General features: G+C 45.1%; 1 protein-coding gene across 1 annotated transcript in view; it reads right to left on the bottom strand.

Moving 5' to 3' along the window:
- Nucleotides 1–19,196, bottom strand: part of vav2 (vav 2 guanine nucleotide exchange factor) — a gene marked incomplete at its 5' end in the record, with an annotated part of 212,203 nt that overhangs the window by 43,365 nt on the left and 149,642 nt on the right. The window contains 2 exon segments of the mRNA XM_084324887.1: nt 4,478–4,573; nt 6,717–6,816. Of these exon segments, the coding sequence (XP_084181013.1) occupies nt 4,478–4,573; nt 6,717–6,816 (196 nt within the window).

Genomic DNA, 19,196 nt, shown 5'->3' with positions numbered 1-19,196 from the left:
AAAGTGTGTTTGTGTGATCTAAAGTGTGGAGAGTGGGTGCTGCAGTGTGTTGTTTGTTTAAGTGAGTGTGTGCGTGTGGGTGTGTGTGCTGTGTGCATTTGATGGTTGTTGCATAGTGTTCATTGTTCGTTTAGCAGCCTGATGGCCTGGGGATAGAAGCTTCTTCTGAGTCTTTCTGTGCAGTCCTCTACTGCCGGCCATTGAGCAGGTGTGAGTTAAGTACATTGCTCATGTTCAGGCTATTCTCACGAATGGCAACTTTTCGTTGGATTTCCTATATGAATTGGCGAGTGCGCAACTAACTGTAACTCTGTCCCTAATCCTAATCATAACCATAACGTTAATTTGACCACAAAGTCACACAGAAGCTATAAATTGGTGCCCAACCTTTCATAGCATAATACTAAAAATGGGTTCACGGGGGATACTTCATGTTATATCAAGGGGGGTGGGGTGGGGGGGGTTACTTGTTGTTGCTTTGTTTTGCAGACGGGTTCAAACTGTATGTTGTTGCTATACTCGAGAGGAATGACTTTTAAAGTACGATACGATATATCTTTATGACATACATACAAGGTCAAACAAGCATCATACAGATCATGTAGTAATAAGTTGAGGTTGTACGGAAAGGAGAAACCCCAGGATAAGCTGCAGCCGCTGCCTTTGAGAGGGGAACCCAGCAAAAAACTAAACAAATCAAACACATCTATAAAAACAGAAACAAGACATGTTCCATAGAACATAACACAATAGAGACATGGTACAATTAGGGCTGGGCGATATAACGATAACGATAAATATCGCGATATATTTTAATAATCGATATCGAATATCGAAATTAAAAAAAAATCGAAAAATCGTTTTTCTTTTTTTTACCTGCAACAGGGCAGTTTTAAAACCAGAGACAGTGGACAGACTTGTCTTTCTTGCCTGCAACTTAAAGTAATGGCTTTGCTTGTCCAAATGACAATACTGACCAAATTCAGATTTCTTTTTCTCTTGTCCATTTATTTTGTTTGCTTTCTAATTTAAAATACATTTTGAAACCGTCTGTACACAGTAGGCTATGTGTGCTAGCAGAACTAGACTCCAGTCACGAGTCACAGTGCACATGTGCGGTGGTTTGTCCACCAAAAAAGCGCCAAAAGATCAAAAATAAACTAGCAGAGCCAGAACTGTTCAACTCCTCTGGAGCCACAGCCAGCAGAGAAGCCGGTTTACTTTAGCTTTTAAACCAGCTGCAGCCTGAGAACTGGAGTGTGAGGGGATGTAACACTAAAGATGGCGGCAACGACAAAGAATTGCTGCAAAATAAACATACATCTGTTGTTAAAAAAAGAAAAAAAAATGTTTTACCAATTCGATAATTATCGATATCGAGAAATAAAATAAAATTATCATATCGTTATCGCGATATGATTTTTTTCCATATCGCCCAGCCCTAGGTACAATAGACTTGTACAGAGAGGAGTGTAATCTGTAACTGTGCCTAGAAGATGTGCTTACAGAGACGGCTGCTACAGAGAACAGAGAGTGAAGAGAGATGTAAAACCACCACCTCACCGTTTAATATAAGATGATATCATCCCTGTGAGTAAGCCTGCTATACAAAACCCAGGACATGAAGTAAAGATGTGTCCTGAAGCATGAATGAACACACACACACACACACACACACACACACACACACACACACACACACACAGGCGCACGCACCCACACACACACACACACGCACAGGGCTCGTCAGTCTGACATGCCCTCAGGGTCTAGCGTACTAATCCTTCACCGCCAAGCTACGGAGGAAGCAGTGAAATGGGGTGCGTTTAATCTGATTACAGCACGGTTGATTTGACCTCAGCGCCTGGCTAGAGAATCCTGCAGGGGTTCCAGTCACTCTAATAGAACGGTCACAGCTCTATTCTGTGTGGAATCACCTGGCATAACCCCTCCTCACCCCCTACTCCAGTCTTTTAAAGTACCACAGCATAACCCCTCCTTGCCCCCCTACTCCAGTCTTTTAAAGTACCACAGCATAACCCCTCCTCGACCCCCTACTCTAGTCTTTTAAAGTACCACAGCATAACCCCTCCTCTGCCCCTACTCCAGTCTTTTAAAGTACCACAGCATAACCCCTCCTCTGCCCCTACTCCAGTCTTTTAAAGTACCACAGCATAACCCCTCCTCTGCCCCTACTCTAGTCTTTTAAAGTACCACAGCATAACCCCTCCTCTGCCCCTACTCCAGTCTTTTAAAGTACCACAGCATAACCCCTCCTCTGCCCCTACTCCAGTCTTTTAAAGTACCACAGCATAACCCCTCCTCGCCCCCCTACTCTAGTCTTTTAAAGTACCACAGCATAACCCCTCCTCGCCCCCTACTCCAGTCTTTTAAAGTACCACAGCATAACCCCTCCTCGCCCCCTACTCCAGTCTTTTAAAGTACCACAGCATAACCCCTCCTCGCCCCCTACTCCAGTCTTTTAAAGTACCACAGCATAACCCCTCCTCACCCCCTACTCCAGTCTTTTAAAGTACCACAGCATAACCCCTCCTCGCCCCCTACTCCAGTCTTTTAAAGTACCACAGCATAACCCCTCCTCGCCCCCTACTACAGTCTTTTAAAGTACCACAGCATAACCCCTCCTCACCCCCTACTCCAGTCTTTTAAAGTACCACAGCATAACCCCTCCTCACCCCCTACTCCAGTCTTTTAAAGTACCACAGCATCACCCCTCCTCGCCCCCTACTCCAGTCTTTTAAAATACCACAGCATCACCCCTCCTCGCCCCCCATCTCCAGTCTTTTTTTTTTTTTACTTTATTTTTTAGCGTTTATCGCTTTTTCTGGTCAAGCATGACCGACAGAAACAGGTTGAATGGGATATAGATCAGGGGAAGACACTCTGAGAAAATACGGCGAGTCCGGGAGTCGAACTCGTGTACCCCAGATCCGTGACTAGCACGGTTGTCCCCGACGCCGAAATAGCGCGGAGATACGCAGTGAGCTACGGGAGCTCCCCCCATCTCCAGTCTTTTAAAGTACCACAGCATAACCCCTCCTCGCCCCCTACTCCAGTCTTTTAAAGTACCACAGCATAACCCCTCCTCGACCCCCTACTCTAGTCTTTTAAAGTACCACAGCATAACCCCTCATATCCCCTACTCTGATCCTTTAAAAAGTTTAAAGTACCACATCATAACCCCTCATATCCCCTACTCCAATCTTTTAAAGTACCACATCATAACTCCTCATATCCCCTACTCCAGTCTTTTAAAGTACAACATCATAATGCCTGTCCATTATTGAGATGGATGGTGGTCAATTAATCATGTATAGAATTTTAGTGGCCAGCTTGTTGTTTTATATATGTATATTAAGAAAGGGGGAGTTCTGCAAACAAAGGATTACTGGGTTTGTGAGTTGGTTAAACAGTGTTCTTATGATATGTATAAAAAGAGTAGGGTGATGGCTTTATGGGCTGAAAATGGCAAAGTAGCATGGATGCAATGAAAAGAAAGATGCTGATTGAATACATTATTTTATTAGACCAACATGTTCTGGCTGGGCCTTCATTAGGGTGCAATGACATTCAAAGTGGCACGGATGAAGCACTACACACACACATCATGTGGCATTTCATCAATCTGAAGAGGAAGTGTGTCACAATCACGTTCTTATCGCAATAACATGACCTGAAGGAAAATGAAAATGAAAATAATGGCTTGGGAATCATTTTACAGACCTAGTTTATGTGTAGTCTTCGCCTAAATGATATCCATTGTAAAATAATGTTAGTCCAGAGGTATAGGCTTAATCTATGCATGTTGAAATCGACTCCATGGCTTTGTAGATCTGTGATGTGATCCGTTACTGTATCCTCTGCCTGCTCCTTGTACCTTGTCTTAATGTATTATTATTACTAATCATCTGAGTCGCTCAACCACAGCACATACTGCACACCTGACCTGTCTCTCTTTTCATCCCTCTCATCTCTTCATTGTGATTGGAGAATCAAGAACAGGGGGCAGGGTTTGAGATAAGTCTGTTGCCGCCCTCCTGAGGTTTCCCCCCCCCCCCCCCCCTCATCTTCACTGAGGGTCACCACTGAGTGTCAAAGGTCAGGGGGCGTTACGTGGACCCAATGAGACGGCCAAGAAGTCGGTCAGTAACTGAAAGGCTCAGACGGGAGGGTTTATTCCAGCTGTGACTGGAGGGTGCCATCCTGCCTAAGTGACCTTAATACCTATTATATAGATCTGATTTGGGAATAGTAGCGTGTCCAGGCAAGAAACGGCAACGCTTATAGTAGGATTCACGTATGAGGCTATAACACAGCCTTTTCGGGAATTACTCCAGACCACTCTAAAACCATACTTATATTCACCACGGTATAACACAGGAACGTATGGATGCAAAATTAAAAAAAAAAAATACAAAAACAGCCTTCTTCTAATGGACAGACAGAGTTGACTTACCTTCAGCAGCAGATGGTACTTCAGCACCCTCTGCATGGGAACCACCAGTAGATCCTGCAGCTTGAACTTCCCCTCCTGCACCTTCAGAGTGCACTCCTGTGCAACGACAGCAGCAGCAACAGTGGGTCATTCACACACATAACGCTGAGTTGCCAATAGTGCTTTTCCCCACTAACAGACATTCATTCATTGTCATTCATGTCCACAGGCCGCATTCGTTGCAACCACAAATTCCTGAAGCATTCCACCAACAATAGCCATGGTTATTTTCAATGCAAAAAAAAAAAAAAAAAAATGACCGTGCCGGCTACTTGCCACAGAACAATTACCATTATGCTGACTGTGAGATTCTCGTGAAGAATGGGTGAATTTGTGACTATAGGAAGATCCGCCGGCATGGGCAAGGAATAAGCTGCACAGGGTGAATTGTCTCAGCATAAGAGATTGTTCCCCCTATATCCGCATCGCCCTACAGCAGACCCTCACGAAAATCTGACTGAGTGGGACTCTTATTGTCCATCCCCGGTGTTACTACTGTATGTAGCCGCGCTCATGGGGATAACTGTAATCCATTTTAAAAGCTACGCTTGTGTGTGTGTGTGTGTGTGAGAGAGAGAAGGGAGAGAGAGAGAGAGAGAGAGAGAGAGAGAGAGAGAGAGAGAGAGAGAGAGAGAGAGAGAGAGAGAGAGAGAGAGAGAGAGAGAGAGAGAGAGAGAGAGAGAGAGAGAGAGAGAGAGAGAGAGACTGTGTGTGCGTGCGTGTTTGCAGTGAGAAACCATTCCATTTCACCCTATTACGAAGCTCTTCTCTCTCTCTGTGTCAGCTACCCGGGCGGTAATCAGCTCCATTTTGTCAACAGCTGCAAGACCCAATTCCAGCCATTCTCCAATGCTGATCTACCTTAATCCCCCCATTATAGAGCGGTGTTAGCCTTCTCCAAGCAGCAGTACATATTATTCCCAATGAGGATTTTGGAGCTGAGAGTTTTTCAGGAAAAAGGATTTAGGGAGAATGTAAGTGCACACGCAGGGACGTCCGTAATCACAGGAGGCCATCCCGACTCAGTTCAGAAACGTTTTATTCTCCATAGATCTTTAAGTATATTTGAAAGGAGTGGACACATGGGAAAACAGGAAGATTAACATCGTTCTGGCCTCTAAGAGTCCACAGTGCTCTTGAAGGGAATTATCTGTAAGAGTGTCTTAGAGCAGATGGAACCTGTAGAGATGCTCTGTAAGTTTCCCAAAAGGGTTCTGCTACATCTCAACGGTCAGAGTGTGGTTTGACCTGGGTGTCTGAGTATGTGAGTGGGTGTATGTATGTGTGTCTGTATAACGTCCTTGACTGAGAGGTGCAATGTTTAAGAGGTAATTGTACTGCAAAGAAGAACATACACTGAGAATCCCAGGTCCAATTGTAGGAAGTATGTTACTACCTCGTTCAAGTTTAAGATTTAGAATTTCACAGGGGTTCAATGTTAAGATGCAATTTTTTTTTTTAACATTCTGGTACAGTATGTGTTGCCCCTTTACACACTGGTCTTGCTAGGTCTGGTAGACACATGCAGTGGCAGACTTAGGCATGAGCAACATGGGAGTCTTGCTGAGGGCAAAAAAAAAAAGAGATTAATTATTATTCCCCCCCTGAATGGTGACATTTGCACAATCGTTTATCTATCGCTCATTGCACGTCACGTCAGGTCAATAATAACCTTGTCGGAGGGGGGGAGGGGGGGTGCCTTAGGGGGCATATAAGCTAGGAACGCCACTGGACACATTATGTACAACTAACTAACTATGGGATACTGTGCCTACACACAAATCAAGTTTGTCTTTGGTAATAAAAAATGTAATAAAATAGGTAATAAAATGTAATCCATTGCTAGTATTGATCTCAGCCTCGACAAGGAAAGCGAACGTGGAAACTATTTATAGGGAGCCGGTCATCCATATAAATGAATCAATGACTGCATTTCTACAATGCTTTTCTACTACTAGGACAGAAAGCATGTCACAGTGGAATGACGGCATACAGTACATTTCTTTCAGTATCGGTGGCCCCCGCGGGAATCGAACCCCCTAACTCCGGCAGTGTTAGTGGCAGTGCCACGCTCAGAGCGCCGAGCACCCTACCCCGCGTTGAGTCATACAGGAATCCCATCCCAAGCGTGACATACTGTAAGAGCAAAACGGCTGCCATGTCAACACGGTCAACGAGAGAGGTGAGGGGGGGTGTTTACCTCGACTTTCATCTTGACGTCCTCGCGCGTCGCTATGAGCTCGTCCAGGGTCTTCTGAGCGCTCTCCATGTGGCTGCAGTACAGGCCGTAGATCAGCAACCTGCAGGGAGAGACGGTTCAACTATTACTCTCTTTTGCTTTTGTGCCAGGCAGACACTCTGACCCGGCTGCTGCTGCTGTGACCTCACTGTCACCCTTCCCCCCGAACTGTGAATCACTAAAGACACTTTTAACTGCTGCTGTGACCCATTGTCACCTCCATATTTATATTGTAAACACTGTGAATCGGAACGTGCAATAACGTCAAATGTTACTCACTGTGCCTTGTATATATCTTATACGTTATAAAAAAAAAATTAAGATGTGCTGGAGCGTAACAGTAAGAAGCATTTTGTATGAAAGTATTCTGTACTTCTGTATGACAACTATTAAAGAACTTGAACTTGATATATTTTTTTAGCACTCGCTTGTATTTAAATTGTAAAAATTGTTAAGTATTGTGTGATTTTGTGTGAAGGGCGGACTAGCAAAGTAAGATTTTCATTGTACGGCAAACTCTCTGTTTAACTGTGCACATGACAATAAACAATCTTGACTCTTGAATCTCAACCACCGGCTTCATCCCTTGATATTCCCGAGGGAATGATTCCAAGAGGTAAAGGAAACAGGAGCATATGGAGCTCTGAACGGCGTGAACGGATATCTCATCAGCATAAGCGCTCCTGTTGATCTCCCACTAACCATGTTTATTAGCATTGAATATTACTAGCGTTCTGTAATCTATTAGCGTAATGCATGTTTATTAGTAATGGAGATAAAAAGAGGGATGTCTACAGCGAAGCAATTGATTAACCCAGGCTTGCTGCCTGTGTAGGCGGAATAAGGCTACTAATGTTGTTAGCGGAATAAATAACATGTGTTAAAAAAGGTCGTGATCCCAGTCATTCCATGCGGGTGGGACGTGGGAGAATGAATATGTGAATATATTTATTATGATTAGGAATATATCTGAATGCCATGAATACGTAATGAATGAACTCCGATCCCAGGGCTGTGGTTTAGAGAATAGCAGCCTCTCTACCCAATGAGCCATAATCACAGTGCACTAATGAAAGCCAATGATTTCTTTTAGATTGCTTTGAAGAGTTCCTCTTATCTGTAGGAGGGAGACAAAAAAATATATAATAAACTCTTAATTTGGGCCAACGAGGGGGGCTATGAAGAGTGTGTTCATTAGACCCTGACACAGATCCGTGGGTTCATCTTGGAAGTAGTTCAAAGTCATCTCGCCTGGAGAGGATGGCATGGCACGTGGCGGTGGCACCCATTTCCCCCACTCACCCACTCCACCGCCTGACTCACAAAGTAGGGCATTGGCACGGCTGGCAGCGCCCCAGAAGCCCTCTGGTGCTGTTGGCACTTGAGTCTTTTCATCCGAGCGGAGGAAGGCGTTAGCGAGGGGGAGCTGGCAGCGCTAAGTATCATCACAGCTCCTAGATCTTTTGACAGGAGACGCTGCGCCAAACTCTGGGATGTTTGATATCGTGCCGTACATCAAAATAACAGCGGCGCAGCCTCTGCCAGTCGCATTCCAGTTGTACTGATCGTGATCAGAATACTAGGGCTAATAATAATGAAAAAAGTATTCTTGTTTTTAAAAAAAGAAAATTATCATTCTTTTCCAAAGCAAAGAGGCCTAGAATATGCCTAGAAAATGGCGCGCATTCCAGCAAGGCTACTGCCTAAAGAAAACGGGCACAGAGGCACTGAAAGAGGATTTCACCGATCTAATGAACACACTAGACAAATATTAAGATATCAGTGGACCAATTGCATGCTTTCGCAGAGGACAAGAAGCCTTCAGTCGACTCCTTCAGACATTAAGCACCCCCCACAGCCCAAAAAAAGAAAAAATTATTATACTAAATTTTTTTGGCATTCAGGGGGTAGTCAGTCGACATCGGCAAATTTTGGCCAATCAAAGTCGACTGTACAAATCCTTAGTCGGGGACAGGCCTACAGAATACACAACGATGCTGTGTCCTACCAGGCCCTGTTGATCCATGAATAGATGCTGACTTATGCCCACAGACCCGGCTGTATGCCCCTCACCCCTGAGTCAAGCTCTCTGGGAAATCCGGCCTGGACATCATAGTCGATATTTCATTGACGACAAGTTCAGTGAGTGCAGGACTCGCAACTGGGACCAGGATTATATTTAATTTAGTTTTCATTTCAAACCTTTATTTCAACTCGTGAGACACAGAGGTTACCCTCATTTACAGCGACGATGAGCTTACGAAACAAGACACAGTTAACAGTAGATTCATACATATACAGGCACAATAAATAAGAATAAACAATACAAATCAGTTAAGACGGTTACAAGTCCAAAAGCAGTGGTCGGAGGTCATACTTTTAAATGCAGTAAAAGAAGGAAGAACCTTCTGTCAGTTGGAGGGCATTCCAGGTGTTGGAAGCATCAAAGGAAAAAAGCATTTTTTCCAAGTTCAGTGCAAACTTGAGTAACCCTATACGAACCAGCCAGTCATTTGAACGTGCAGTATACGTTCCAAGATTCCATTCCAACAGTGTTGTGATGACACAGTGGTGGGTATCATATCTGTCACTAGTAATAAATCTTGGGCAGAATGATAGACCGAAGAGTTGAAGCTGCAGCATGCCTATAAATCACATCACCATAGCCCAAAATGTATAAGAAAACAGCTTCAACAATCCTCTTTCTACTAATCACTGGAAAGTTGGATCTATTTCTATAAGGGAAACTGATTCTCTGTTGCAGCTTGGAAGCAAAATATCCACATGGAAGCGAGCCACAAGCAATTCACAGAACGTCCTTTAGAACGTTGTTTAATTCAGCATCTGTGATTAAAACCTTGATAATGTAAACCTTCCCGATTAACAAATGCACTATTAAATGATCAGAGGGTGATTTATTCAACCAAAGTGGGATTTTTTTTAATAATTTCTCATATCCATTATATTTTATTCCCCTGTAACCGGAAGTCCAACCTCCAACCTCTGCCAGTGGGTCTTGGACTTCCTGACGGGCAGACCCCAGGTGGTAAGAGCCGGCAACTGCACCTCCTCATCCATCACGCTCAACATAGGGGCCCCCCAGGGCTGTGTTCTGAGCCCCCTCCTCTACTCCCTGTACACACATGACTGCGTAGCACAGCGGAACAACAACACCATCATCAAATTTGCTGATGACACAGTAGTGGTGGGCCTGATCTCTGCAAACGATGAAAGGGCCTACCTGGAAGAGGTAGAGAACCTGTCACAGTGGTGTCAGGAGAACTGCCTCTCCCTGAACGTCAGCAAAACAAAAGAGATGATTGTGGACTTCAGGAGGTCGGGGGTCAAGGACTACAGCCCCCTCAGCATCGACGGGGCACCGGTTGAGAGAGTGAACAGTTTCAAGTACCTCGGAGCCCACATATCCGAGGACTTGACATGGACCACACACATTGACAGTGTTGTGAAGAAGGCACGACAACGCCTCTACTTCCTCAGGCGCCTAAGGAAGTTCCAAGTCAGTCAGAAGATCCTTAGGAACTTCTACTCATGTACAATAGAGAGCATCCTGACCGGCAACATCACCTCCTGGTTTGGGAATAGCACTGCACAAGACCGTAGCAGACTACAAAGAGTGACACGTTCAGCCGAACGCACAATTGGAGGGGGGCTTCCCACCCTCCAGAACATTTACAACAAGCGGTGCAAGGGGAAGGCTAAGAGAATTATTAAGGACTCGAGCCACCCGAACAACTGCCTCTTTGAACTGCTGCGGTCAGGCAAGCGATACCGGAGTCTTAAGGCGAGCACAGAAAGACTCAGAAGAAGCTTCTATCCCCAGGCCATCAGGCTGCTAAACGAACAATAATCGCTAAACGAACAATAATCACTATGCAACAACCATCAAATGCACACAGCACACACACCCACACGCACACACTCACTCAAACAAACAACACACTGCAGCACCCACTCTCCACACTTTAGATCACACAAACACACTTACACTTTATATTTATTGATAAAGGATTTGCACTACAACTCGTACACCTACTGTGAATTGTACCTAAATTGCACCTCGTCCCATTTCTCCATTTCTGCCTTGCACTATATAGTATTGTATATTAGTACACTGCACAGTATTGTATATTGTATGGTAACTACGTCTATTCTGCATCGAACATTGTACATATGTCTAAACTGAACACTGTGACCTCATTTTTTTACTTCTAATTTTACTATGTTATTTTATTTCATACTTATCTTGTCTTGCACAGTCTCTGGAGCGCAACAGTAAGAAGCATTTTGTACAAAAGTATTCTGTACTTCTGTATGACAACTATTAAAGAAACTTGAAACTTGAAACTTGAACTCCCCATCCTCTCCCACATTGACAAGGCTTTTATGTACCACTCTCCAGAGGTCAGGGGGGGGGGGGGTGGTCCCGCTGGTGACCAGCCTGGGAGGATGATAGCCTTGCTGGGTGTCCACGCCGGAGAGAGTCCTCACTTAGTGAGCCCCGCCCACTGCACCTCCCCCGCGACTATACTGCGAGGCCTCCTGCCCAGACGTGGCTAACCCCGGGGCTAACAAGACCCTGATTAAGGCCTGACGCACACGCTGGGAGACAGCTCCCCTACTACACCCCCTCAGCTCGGCCTCCTCCAAGAAGAGGACAAAGTGATGGAGATTAATGGAAGCCTTGTTCAATTACCAGAAGGGAGGCAGATTGCGGGGGCATAGCGAGAGGAACCGGGAGGGCCAGAGAGAGAGAGAGAGAGAGCAAGAGAAAGAGAGCAAGAGAGAGCACCCTCTAATAACGTATGTCAACGGAACATAATTGGACATGAAGGTCTTCTTTTATGAGGCTGTTCAACAAGTGGAATGCGGTGGAGATGATGGATTCCTGGTTTCAGGAGGAGTCTAAGGTGGCCGTCAGGTAGCGGAGTACAGGAAGGTTTACCAGGGAGAGCAAGAGACGGAGAGCAGAGGAGCGAGTAACAGAAGAAATGCATGGAGGAGAGGCCGTTCTACTGAGCTTCTTTACTCCGCGCTGTTTGAATGCTCCGGCGCATAATGTGGCTGTATGCTAATTCTTTATTTATGTATGCACATAAACACATAAACAAAACGTCCCTGAGGGGACCATTACAATATACCTCTTTTGTAGCGAGAGAGAGAGAGATAGAGAGAGAGAGAGAGAGAGAGAGAGAGAGAGAGAGAGAGAGAGAGAGAGAGAGAGAGAGAGAGAGAGAGAGAGAGAGAGAGAGAGAGAGAGAGGATAGGTGGGTCTAGAACAGTAGAGAGCTCAGCTGGTCGGGGTTAGGCAATGTTCACAGAGGGCTTCCACGTGTACTGTATGTGTACACGCATTAACTCATTGGGCGCCAATGCCATACCCGAGTATAGTCGGGTTATCTCGCCAACCGTTGAGCGCCAAAACCTGAGTATACTCAAGTTTTGATCCTTTGATCTTTTTCCTTTGATCCCCATTCTATACACTCAGCCGGAGCTTTCTAGGTCGGTCTCCTTGGCTCATCTGCCTACATTGGAATTGCAATGACAATCGAATCTCACCAGGTTGCAGTATCGCCTACCTTTTGAACTGGAATAGCTTGGTGTGGAGACACCTTTTCTTTATTTAAATGTTTTTGCAAGGACTCCTCCCCCTTGGAGACAGAGCGACAGAGCGATCGCTCACGAGTATAGACATATACACGAGTAATCGCGATGGCGATGGGATCACTGGGGATTCTTTTTGGAGTACCTTCTGGCTAAGGTAAGGTATATTATATGTCTATTTTACCGAACCTGAAACATATTTTTTTTAACGATCAGAGTGTCGCATTTTACCGGACCTAAAACTATAGCACGTCATATCTCGCAATCTATGAAAAAAGACTGGATTATTTCGGAAAGGGGCAATGTTTAGCGTGTAATAGCGCACAAACTACAGTATGTAGAAATTAACTGGTTATGGCTATGAACAATGCCTGTCAAATGAGCCATACTATTGTCTCCATAGCTATAATACAGAACACACGATGGGTCTGCAAACATCGCTAAAATGGTCAATAACGCTGGCGCCAGGCAGTACAGATGGGGAAAGTGGGTGCCGCCCAATGAGTTAAGGCCCAATTATAGTTTCCGCGTCCGCGGGTGAGCTGGGTATGCCTGGCGTAAATTTAGTCACTGCTCTTGTCAGCGCCGACGTCGGCACGGGTGTTGGCGTGCCTCCCATATTTTGTGACCACGCGGATACCCCCACCATGGATATGCATGCCGACTGCGCATGTGTGCTGATGGCGTGTGTGGATCACGTACACTTAAGACACCAAAAATGTACTATAAACAGTGCACAGCCGTGTCTGCAGCCGCGAGCGCAGCCGTGTACATTTTTTTTGTATATCAGCGCCGTTAATGTGCGGTGTAGTAGCATTGGTGTGTAATGCTAATGTGAACCTTCCTGATTAACAAATGCACTATTAACTGATATTAACCCAAGTGGGAATTTTCTTTAAGATTTTTCACATCTATTATATTTTATTCCCCTATAACCGAAGTCAAACCTCCCTCCCCATCCTCTCCCCCAGAGTGTGTGTGTGTGTGTGTGTGTGTGTGTGTGTGTGTGTGTGTGTGTGTGTGTGTGTGTGTGTGTGTGTGTGTGTGTGTGTGTGTGTGTGTGTGTGTGTGTGTGTGTGTGTGTGTGTGTGTTTGGCAGGCTGTGTGTGTGCATGCATCATTGCTGGTTTGTAATATCTTTGTGGGCCTGTGAAGCCCATTGAGACATGTAATGTGATCTCGGGCTATACAAATAAATCCGACTTGACCCGACCAGTAGACCCTCTGTGCACTGGAGGCGAGCAGCAGGCCACTTATACCCCGAGGCCCACAGGCAGCTCTTCCAGCGTCTCCATGAACCACAGCCTCAAGGCTACTAGCTCTATCCACCCAGAGCTACGATGTAGACCGACACGGGGTCATAGGGTACAGACCATAATAATAATAAGAGGACACACTTATCCCGGCATCTATGCTGTTGTTTACAAACCCCTTTAATTAATAACAACCTTCATACTGTGGCGTGGAAGGTGAGTCCGAGCCTTTTGTTGCAAAGGAACGAAAGGGCAAATGACTTGCGTGCACACGCACACACACACACACACACACACACACACACACACACACACACACACACATACACACGCACACACTTGAGGATGCATACACACCGACGTCCATAATTAGCCCCTGATGTGCTGACAGGCGTACTCTATCCGTGACTCTAGAGTCTGGACACATCACTGTGTGGGAGGATGTGATGCTCAGCCTCCAGTCATCTCCTCTCACTACGGTCATTGTTCCACGGACAAGTGTTCTACCACGACGCCAGGACCTCTAGGTCAAGGTGATTATATCACTCTATGAATGACTATTTTCTCCAATGCCTAAACATAATGTGTCCGATGAAGGCGTGCGTTTAATGCCACAATAAAGGATTGTTTTAGTTACAACCATATGGTGACAAAACCACTCAGATATCCCTTATTTCCCTAATCCCTAACCTGTTAAACTGCAGCCATATTTTCAGAATATCTGCCTAAAAGTACATGCCCAAGTAAATGAAATATTGCTCCACTTCTACATCTATGGACCTCAGGGAATGTATTGCCAGTGTGAAATATTGTGTCTGTTACTATCTTCTTTGTCGGTGAATAACACCATGCTAGCATTGAGGTCGGAGGATTTTCGCTCACTGAGCTCATTCAGCACCTTCTTGAGATCAAATCTAAGCAAATGAATAAAGGGGAGATCATTTACAGCTTTTTTTTGTAGATACAGTACTGCATTTTGCCATCCGGACACATGCAATTTGAATTATAATGCAATTTGAATATAGAATATAAGGCCTATAAATTACCTTATTATGGCCAAGTCATACATCTATGGATAGGGCCAAATCTCCCCTTTCCAATGGCAGTGTTAAATCTGGATTTAGTCATTTCCTCACGTAACTACTCACCTGTTTCCGATGCAATGCACAGAGAATTCACATTATTCAGAGAAACTCTTATTTTAGATTTGTTTTAAATTATTGGTCAAATCAACCAATTGGGGGACTCTACAGCTTAACAGGCTAAGTGCCCTTATTTGGGATCACCTAAAGGTGACTAGTTTCCAGGTATGTACAACGGTGGCAGTGGCTCAGCAGGTACGTAGATCAGTCATCTGGTAATCGGAAGGTTCCCGGTTTTATCCTAACTCCCCCGCACAGCTTGTCGAAGTGTCCTTGAGCAAGACAATGAACCCCTAACTGCTTCTGGCAGCCCACTGGCCCAGTGGTTAGAAAATAATAATCTATTATTATTATTATTATTATTATTATTATTATTATTATTATTATTATTATTATTATTATTATTATTATTATTATTATTATTATTATTATTATTATTATTGTGCCTGTACCTCTACAGACCTGCTATTGTCCCTCATCTGATGCCTCGTCAAGTAGGAACAGTTGATGCAAGCTGTACTCACTGGGAATGACGCAAAGGATATAAATTAACTGCTATGAGCTGTTCCCTACAACACATCTTTTAACAAAAATAATGAAATAAAATAGTGGTTTACATCTCTCTCTGTGCTTGTTTGTGCCACTGAAACAGTCAACCTGCGAGGCATGAGTTATTGCATGAAGACACTGGTCAGCTGTGGAGCGTGAGAGCGTAACCGCAAAACCGCTGTTAAAGCTAGCTTAGCGGTATCTGAAAGTGTTTGTGCATTTCCAAATTGTGCCAACAACATGTCGGCCACTTTGCATAGCATTCAGAGACGAGTATTTATACAGAAATGCCACTCCATGAGTGTTGCAGACAGGGCTCTCCACTACTCAGCATTACTTGAGTAATTTATGCAAGTACTCTGTCTGGAAAAACATTACTAGAGTCGTGCCGATCACTAATATCTATCTATCTATCTATCTATCTATCTATCTATCTATCTATCTATCTATCTATCTATCTATCTATCTATCTATCTATCTATCTATCTATCTATCTATCTATCTATCTATCTATCTATATATCTATCTATCTATCTATCTATCTATCTATCATATCACATAGCGACCGTGGTAGAGTAGGTACAATATTGGAAAAAAGCACAATATTACTGTTCCACAGCGACGCCCACTTTGCACCTTTTTTCTATTGTCTTCAATATTTCGAATGTTTTGTTGCGAAAGGTGCGTGTCTCTTCAAAACTATGCGCCTCGCGTTTTTGAAGCGGCGCCTTTTCGGGCACTCAGTTGAAAAGGTTTAAAAATTTGCACCGATGTCAATGTCACCTTCTTATCAACGGACCAATCAAATCAACATAGGGGAGGGATTACAAATTGGAGGTATGTTGTCTGCATTTTTAGCTTTGTAAAGTGTAACCACACTTGCGACTGTTTTCGGCTTGCCATTGCCCTGACTGCTTTGTTGTTGTTGAATCAAGTCAAATCCTAGGTAAGCGTGTGTATTGTGCTTGTGAACGTTGACGTGAACACTTCATAGGTTTCGTGGTAAAAATAACACATTTCTTTCATTACCTAAATGTGGCACCGGTGGATCTCACGTGAATTCGGTCGATACCCTTAAAAGTACCGTCTTCGTTACCCACCACGTTTGAACGCGGGAAAAAGGCGTCCAATGTGTTCACAGCTTATAGCCCATTGATCTCTATCCCCCTGGATATGAACAAAACCAAGCCATTTCAGAGATCCAATCTGCTTCCTCCATCCTTCCATCAGTCAATCCTGCTATGTCTTGATTGGCTCATCAGTCACATCTAGCTGTTCTGATTGGCTCATCAGTCAGTGAGTCAGTGAGTCAAGCGCTACTACACTGCCCGTGGGTGTGTGTGTGAGACAGGAGTTATCCTGCACTGCTCCCAAACCTCAACAAGGCCACGCCCCCTCTGCCTAATGTGAAAATGATTGATCGTTTTTGTAGCCAATGAAATTCTGGAAACGACGATATCTCACATGAGGGATATTTCCCAGGATATAATGTTTTTTTCTCTGGCGAAAGATGCAGACTCGTTCGACATCTGCTGCGCGTGCCAATGGCCATTTTGGATGAACATACCTATACATACCATTAGAAAAACATGTGTAAAACACTCATTTTCTGTGGTATTGTTATCAACTTTGGACCTGTACTAGATAAGACTTCCGGCTATGGCCCCATTGTGTCTTCCAGCTAATACCTCTCAGCTGGAACCTGTAAGAGGCATCTGTTTGCAAAATAATTCAGACGTAAGTAAAAAACAAAACTTTTATTTCAAACCTCTGTAACAGTAGCACTCGGAATGATTCTGAACCTTTCCTTTCAAAAGAGGTCAGACTCATCATGCATGTGCTATAATGGTTCAAGAACAGCTTTCAAATCACTCCGGGTATGCAATCGACAGGCGTGTTATGCAAAACGTGCGGGAGTGGTAAGAGGTTAAGAAGACCGAGCTCCGTCTTGGGTGGGTGAGAGAGTTCGCGCGTAAACTCCCTCTTTATATTCCCCTCAGTTCCGGGCGCGGCTATCGCTCCTGCCGCACACACCGGCTTCTCTCATTATGGGAAGGCTGCCATGCATGTTATTTCAGAGGAAACACAATTTTCAGTAACTGCTCCCGGGGTCCTTGGCCCCACCGGCCCCCCCCCCCCTGAAGCCCTGGGAGCCGCGTCAGGCCGCGCAGGAAATCTCCCCGCAAAGCAGAAGTGACAGGCTGTGTGGAGCCCGGCTAATGTCTTCTGACACGAGGCACTGGGAGCCGCTCACCTCCACTCAACACATCCGGCGCGCGGCGCACGGAGGGGAACGTGGAGCCAAGACCCCCCAATAAAACACCCTGTGTGGCCCTGAGTAAGTATTACGGGGTCATCAGGGCCCAGATTAGATCCGGAAATGGGTTTGTTGTGGGAACATTTGGAAACGCTCCGCGGTTGTATATCCTGCGGAAAAAACAACGAGAGGGCACCTTTAATAAACGCCCGTTTGGTTTTTACGGCTCCGTAGCTCCGACTGTGCTTTTCCTCGTCTGGCCCGAGGGTCTTTTATTAGGAGCCGAGTAGGACGGGACCATTGACATTTTGAGCCTGGCATTCAGTCCAAATGACAAAAGTGAAAGGAGGCTTTTCATCTATTTCTCTGAAAAGGGAGAGGGGAGGGGAAAAAAAAGAAACAAGCACATTGTTGTAAAGGTCAGCGGGACTTTACAAGCGGAGATAACCAAATTAATTACACGGAGGCAGCTCCTCTAGGAAAGTCGTGAGTGGCCCTGGTGAAAGTGGTTTTGAGCGGCTCCCCCCGCCCCCCTCGACGCGGGAGGCTGGGCGGTGTCACCGCGCGGCGGGTATACACGCCAATCACACGCCGGATAACAAATGCCTGCTGACGCACGGAATCTGCAAATCAAATGAATCGTTTTCTCCAAATACCCGGTCGCCGCATTCATGAGAATGTCACTAAAAGGTAAATATTAACATGGTCTGTCATCATCTCAGCGGCTTTGTGAGCGGAGGCCGAGATAGACAATTTTCGCCTACAGGGAATTCGCTGTTACAAACGTGGCATGAGCTTTAAAGACCAACCGAAATCCAAAACAGGAATAATATTCCCACCCAAAAGGGCAATTATGTTATAATGGATGAGCATCGAATCTCAAGTTTCATACTCGGGTTTATATGAGATATTGCTTCCAGTCTCTCATGTGTGACATGGCAGGTGTGGAGCGGTTCCTCAATTTACCTCATCTCAGGCCCCGCCCTCTTTTCTTGATCCTCCAATCACAACTGTTGCTTCTCGGGAAGAGAAATAGGGCGGGGCTCAAGATGTCACTGATTCCACAGGGTATCATTTGAATTCAGCCAATAAACTGTCTACAGTAGAAGTCCACAGCCAATGAAATTGACTGTCTATTCTCATTTTTGACTACCTAAATGTTTATTGTGAGTGATCTGTGGTGCTGAATTCCCCTCAGGATTAATAAATCACTTCTATTCTATTCTATGAAATCACTGTTAGGGGCCTAGCCTCAATGATCCACCGCGTCTGTTTGTCATTATTGTCAACGAGGAGTGTCAGGGCTGCCGAGGTGTCCGTCTGCCCCCAGACTTGTATCCATTTTGACAGACAGAAAAAAGTTTTAAGGATTCACTTTTTGAGGTGGCTGGGTGGCGTAGCGGAGATAGCGCTCGTCACCAATGCAAGAGACTCCGGTCTCGAATCCCGGTGTCAGCATTGTCTGCGGCTTGGGCCAGTCGTCATACTACAGTATCTCAATTGACAGAGGTAGCGGGTGGAAGTCGATGGGTGGGGATTGGACGTTGTGGACAGCGACTCCTACAGGTCGGTTGGGTGACGCCTGCACAGCAGAGACAGGAAGTATCGGGGGCAGCGT

Source organism: Notolepis coatsorum, assembly GCF_963971535.1.
Source record: "Notolepis coatsorum genome assembly, chromosome: 11".
Taxonomy (NCBI): domain Eukaryota; kingdom Metazoa; phylum Chordata; class Actinopteri; order Aulopiformes; family Paralepididae; genus Notolepis; species Notolepis coatsorum.
This window is presented reverse-complemented; position numbering and strand designations above follow the sequence as displayed.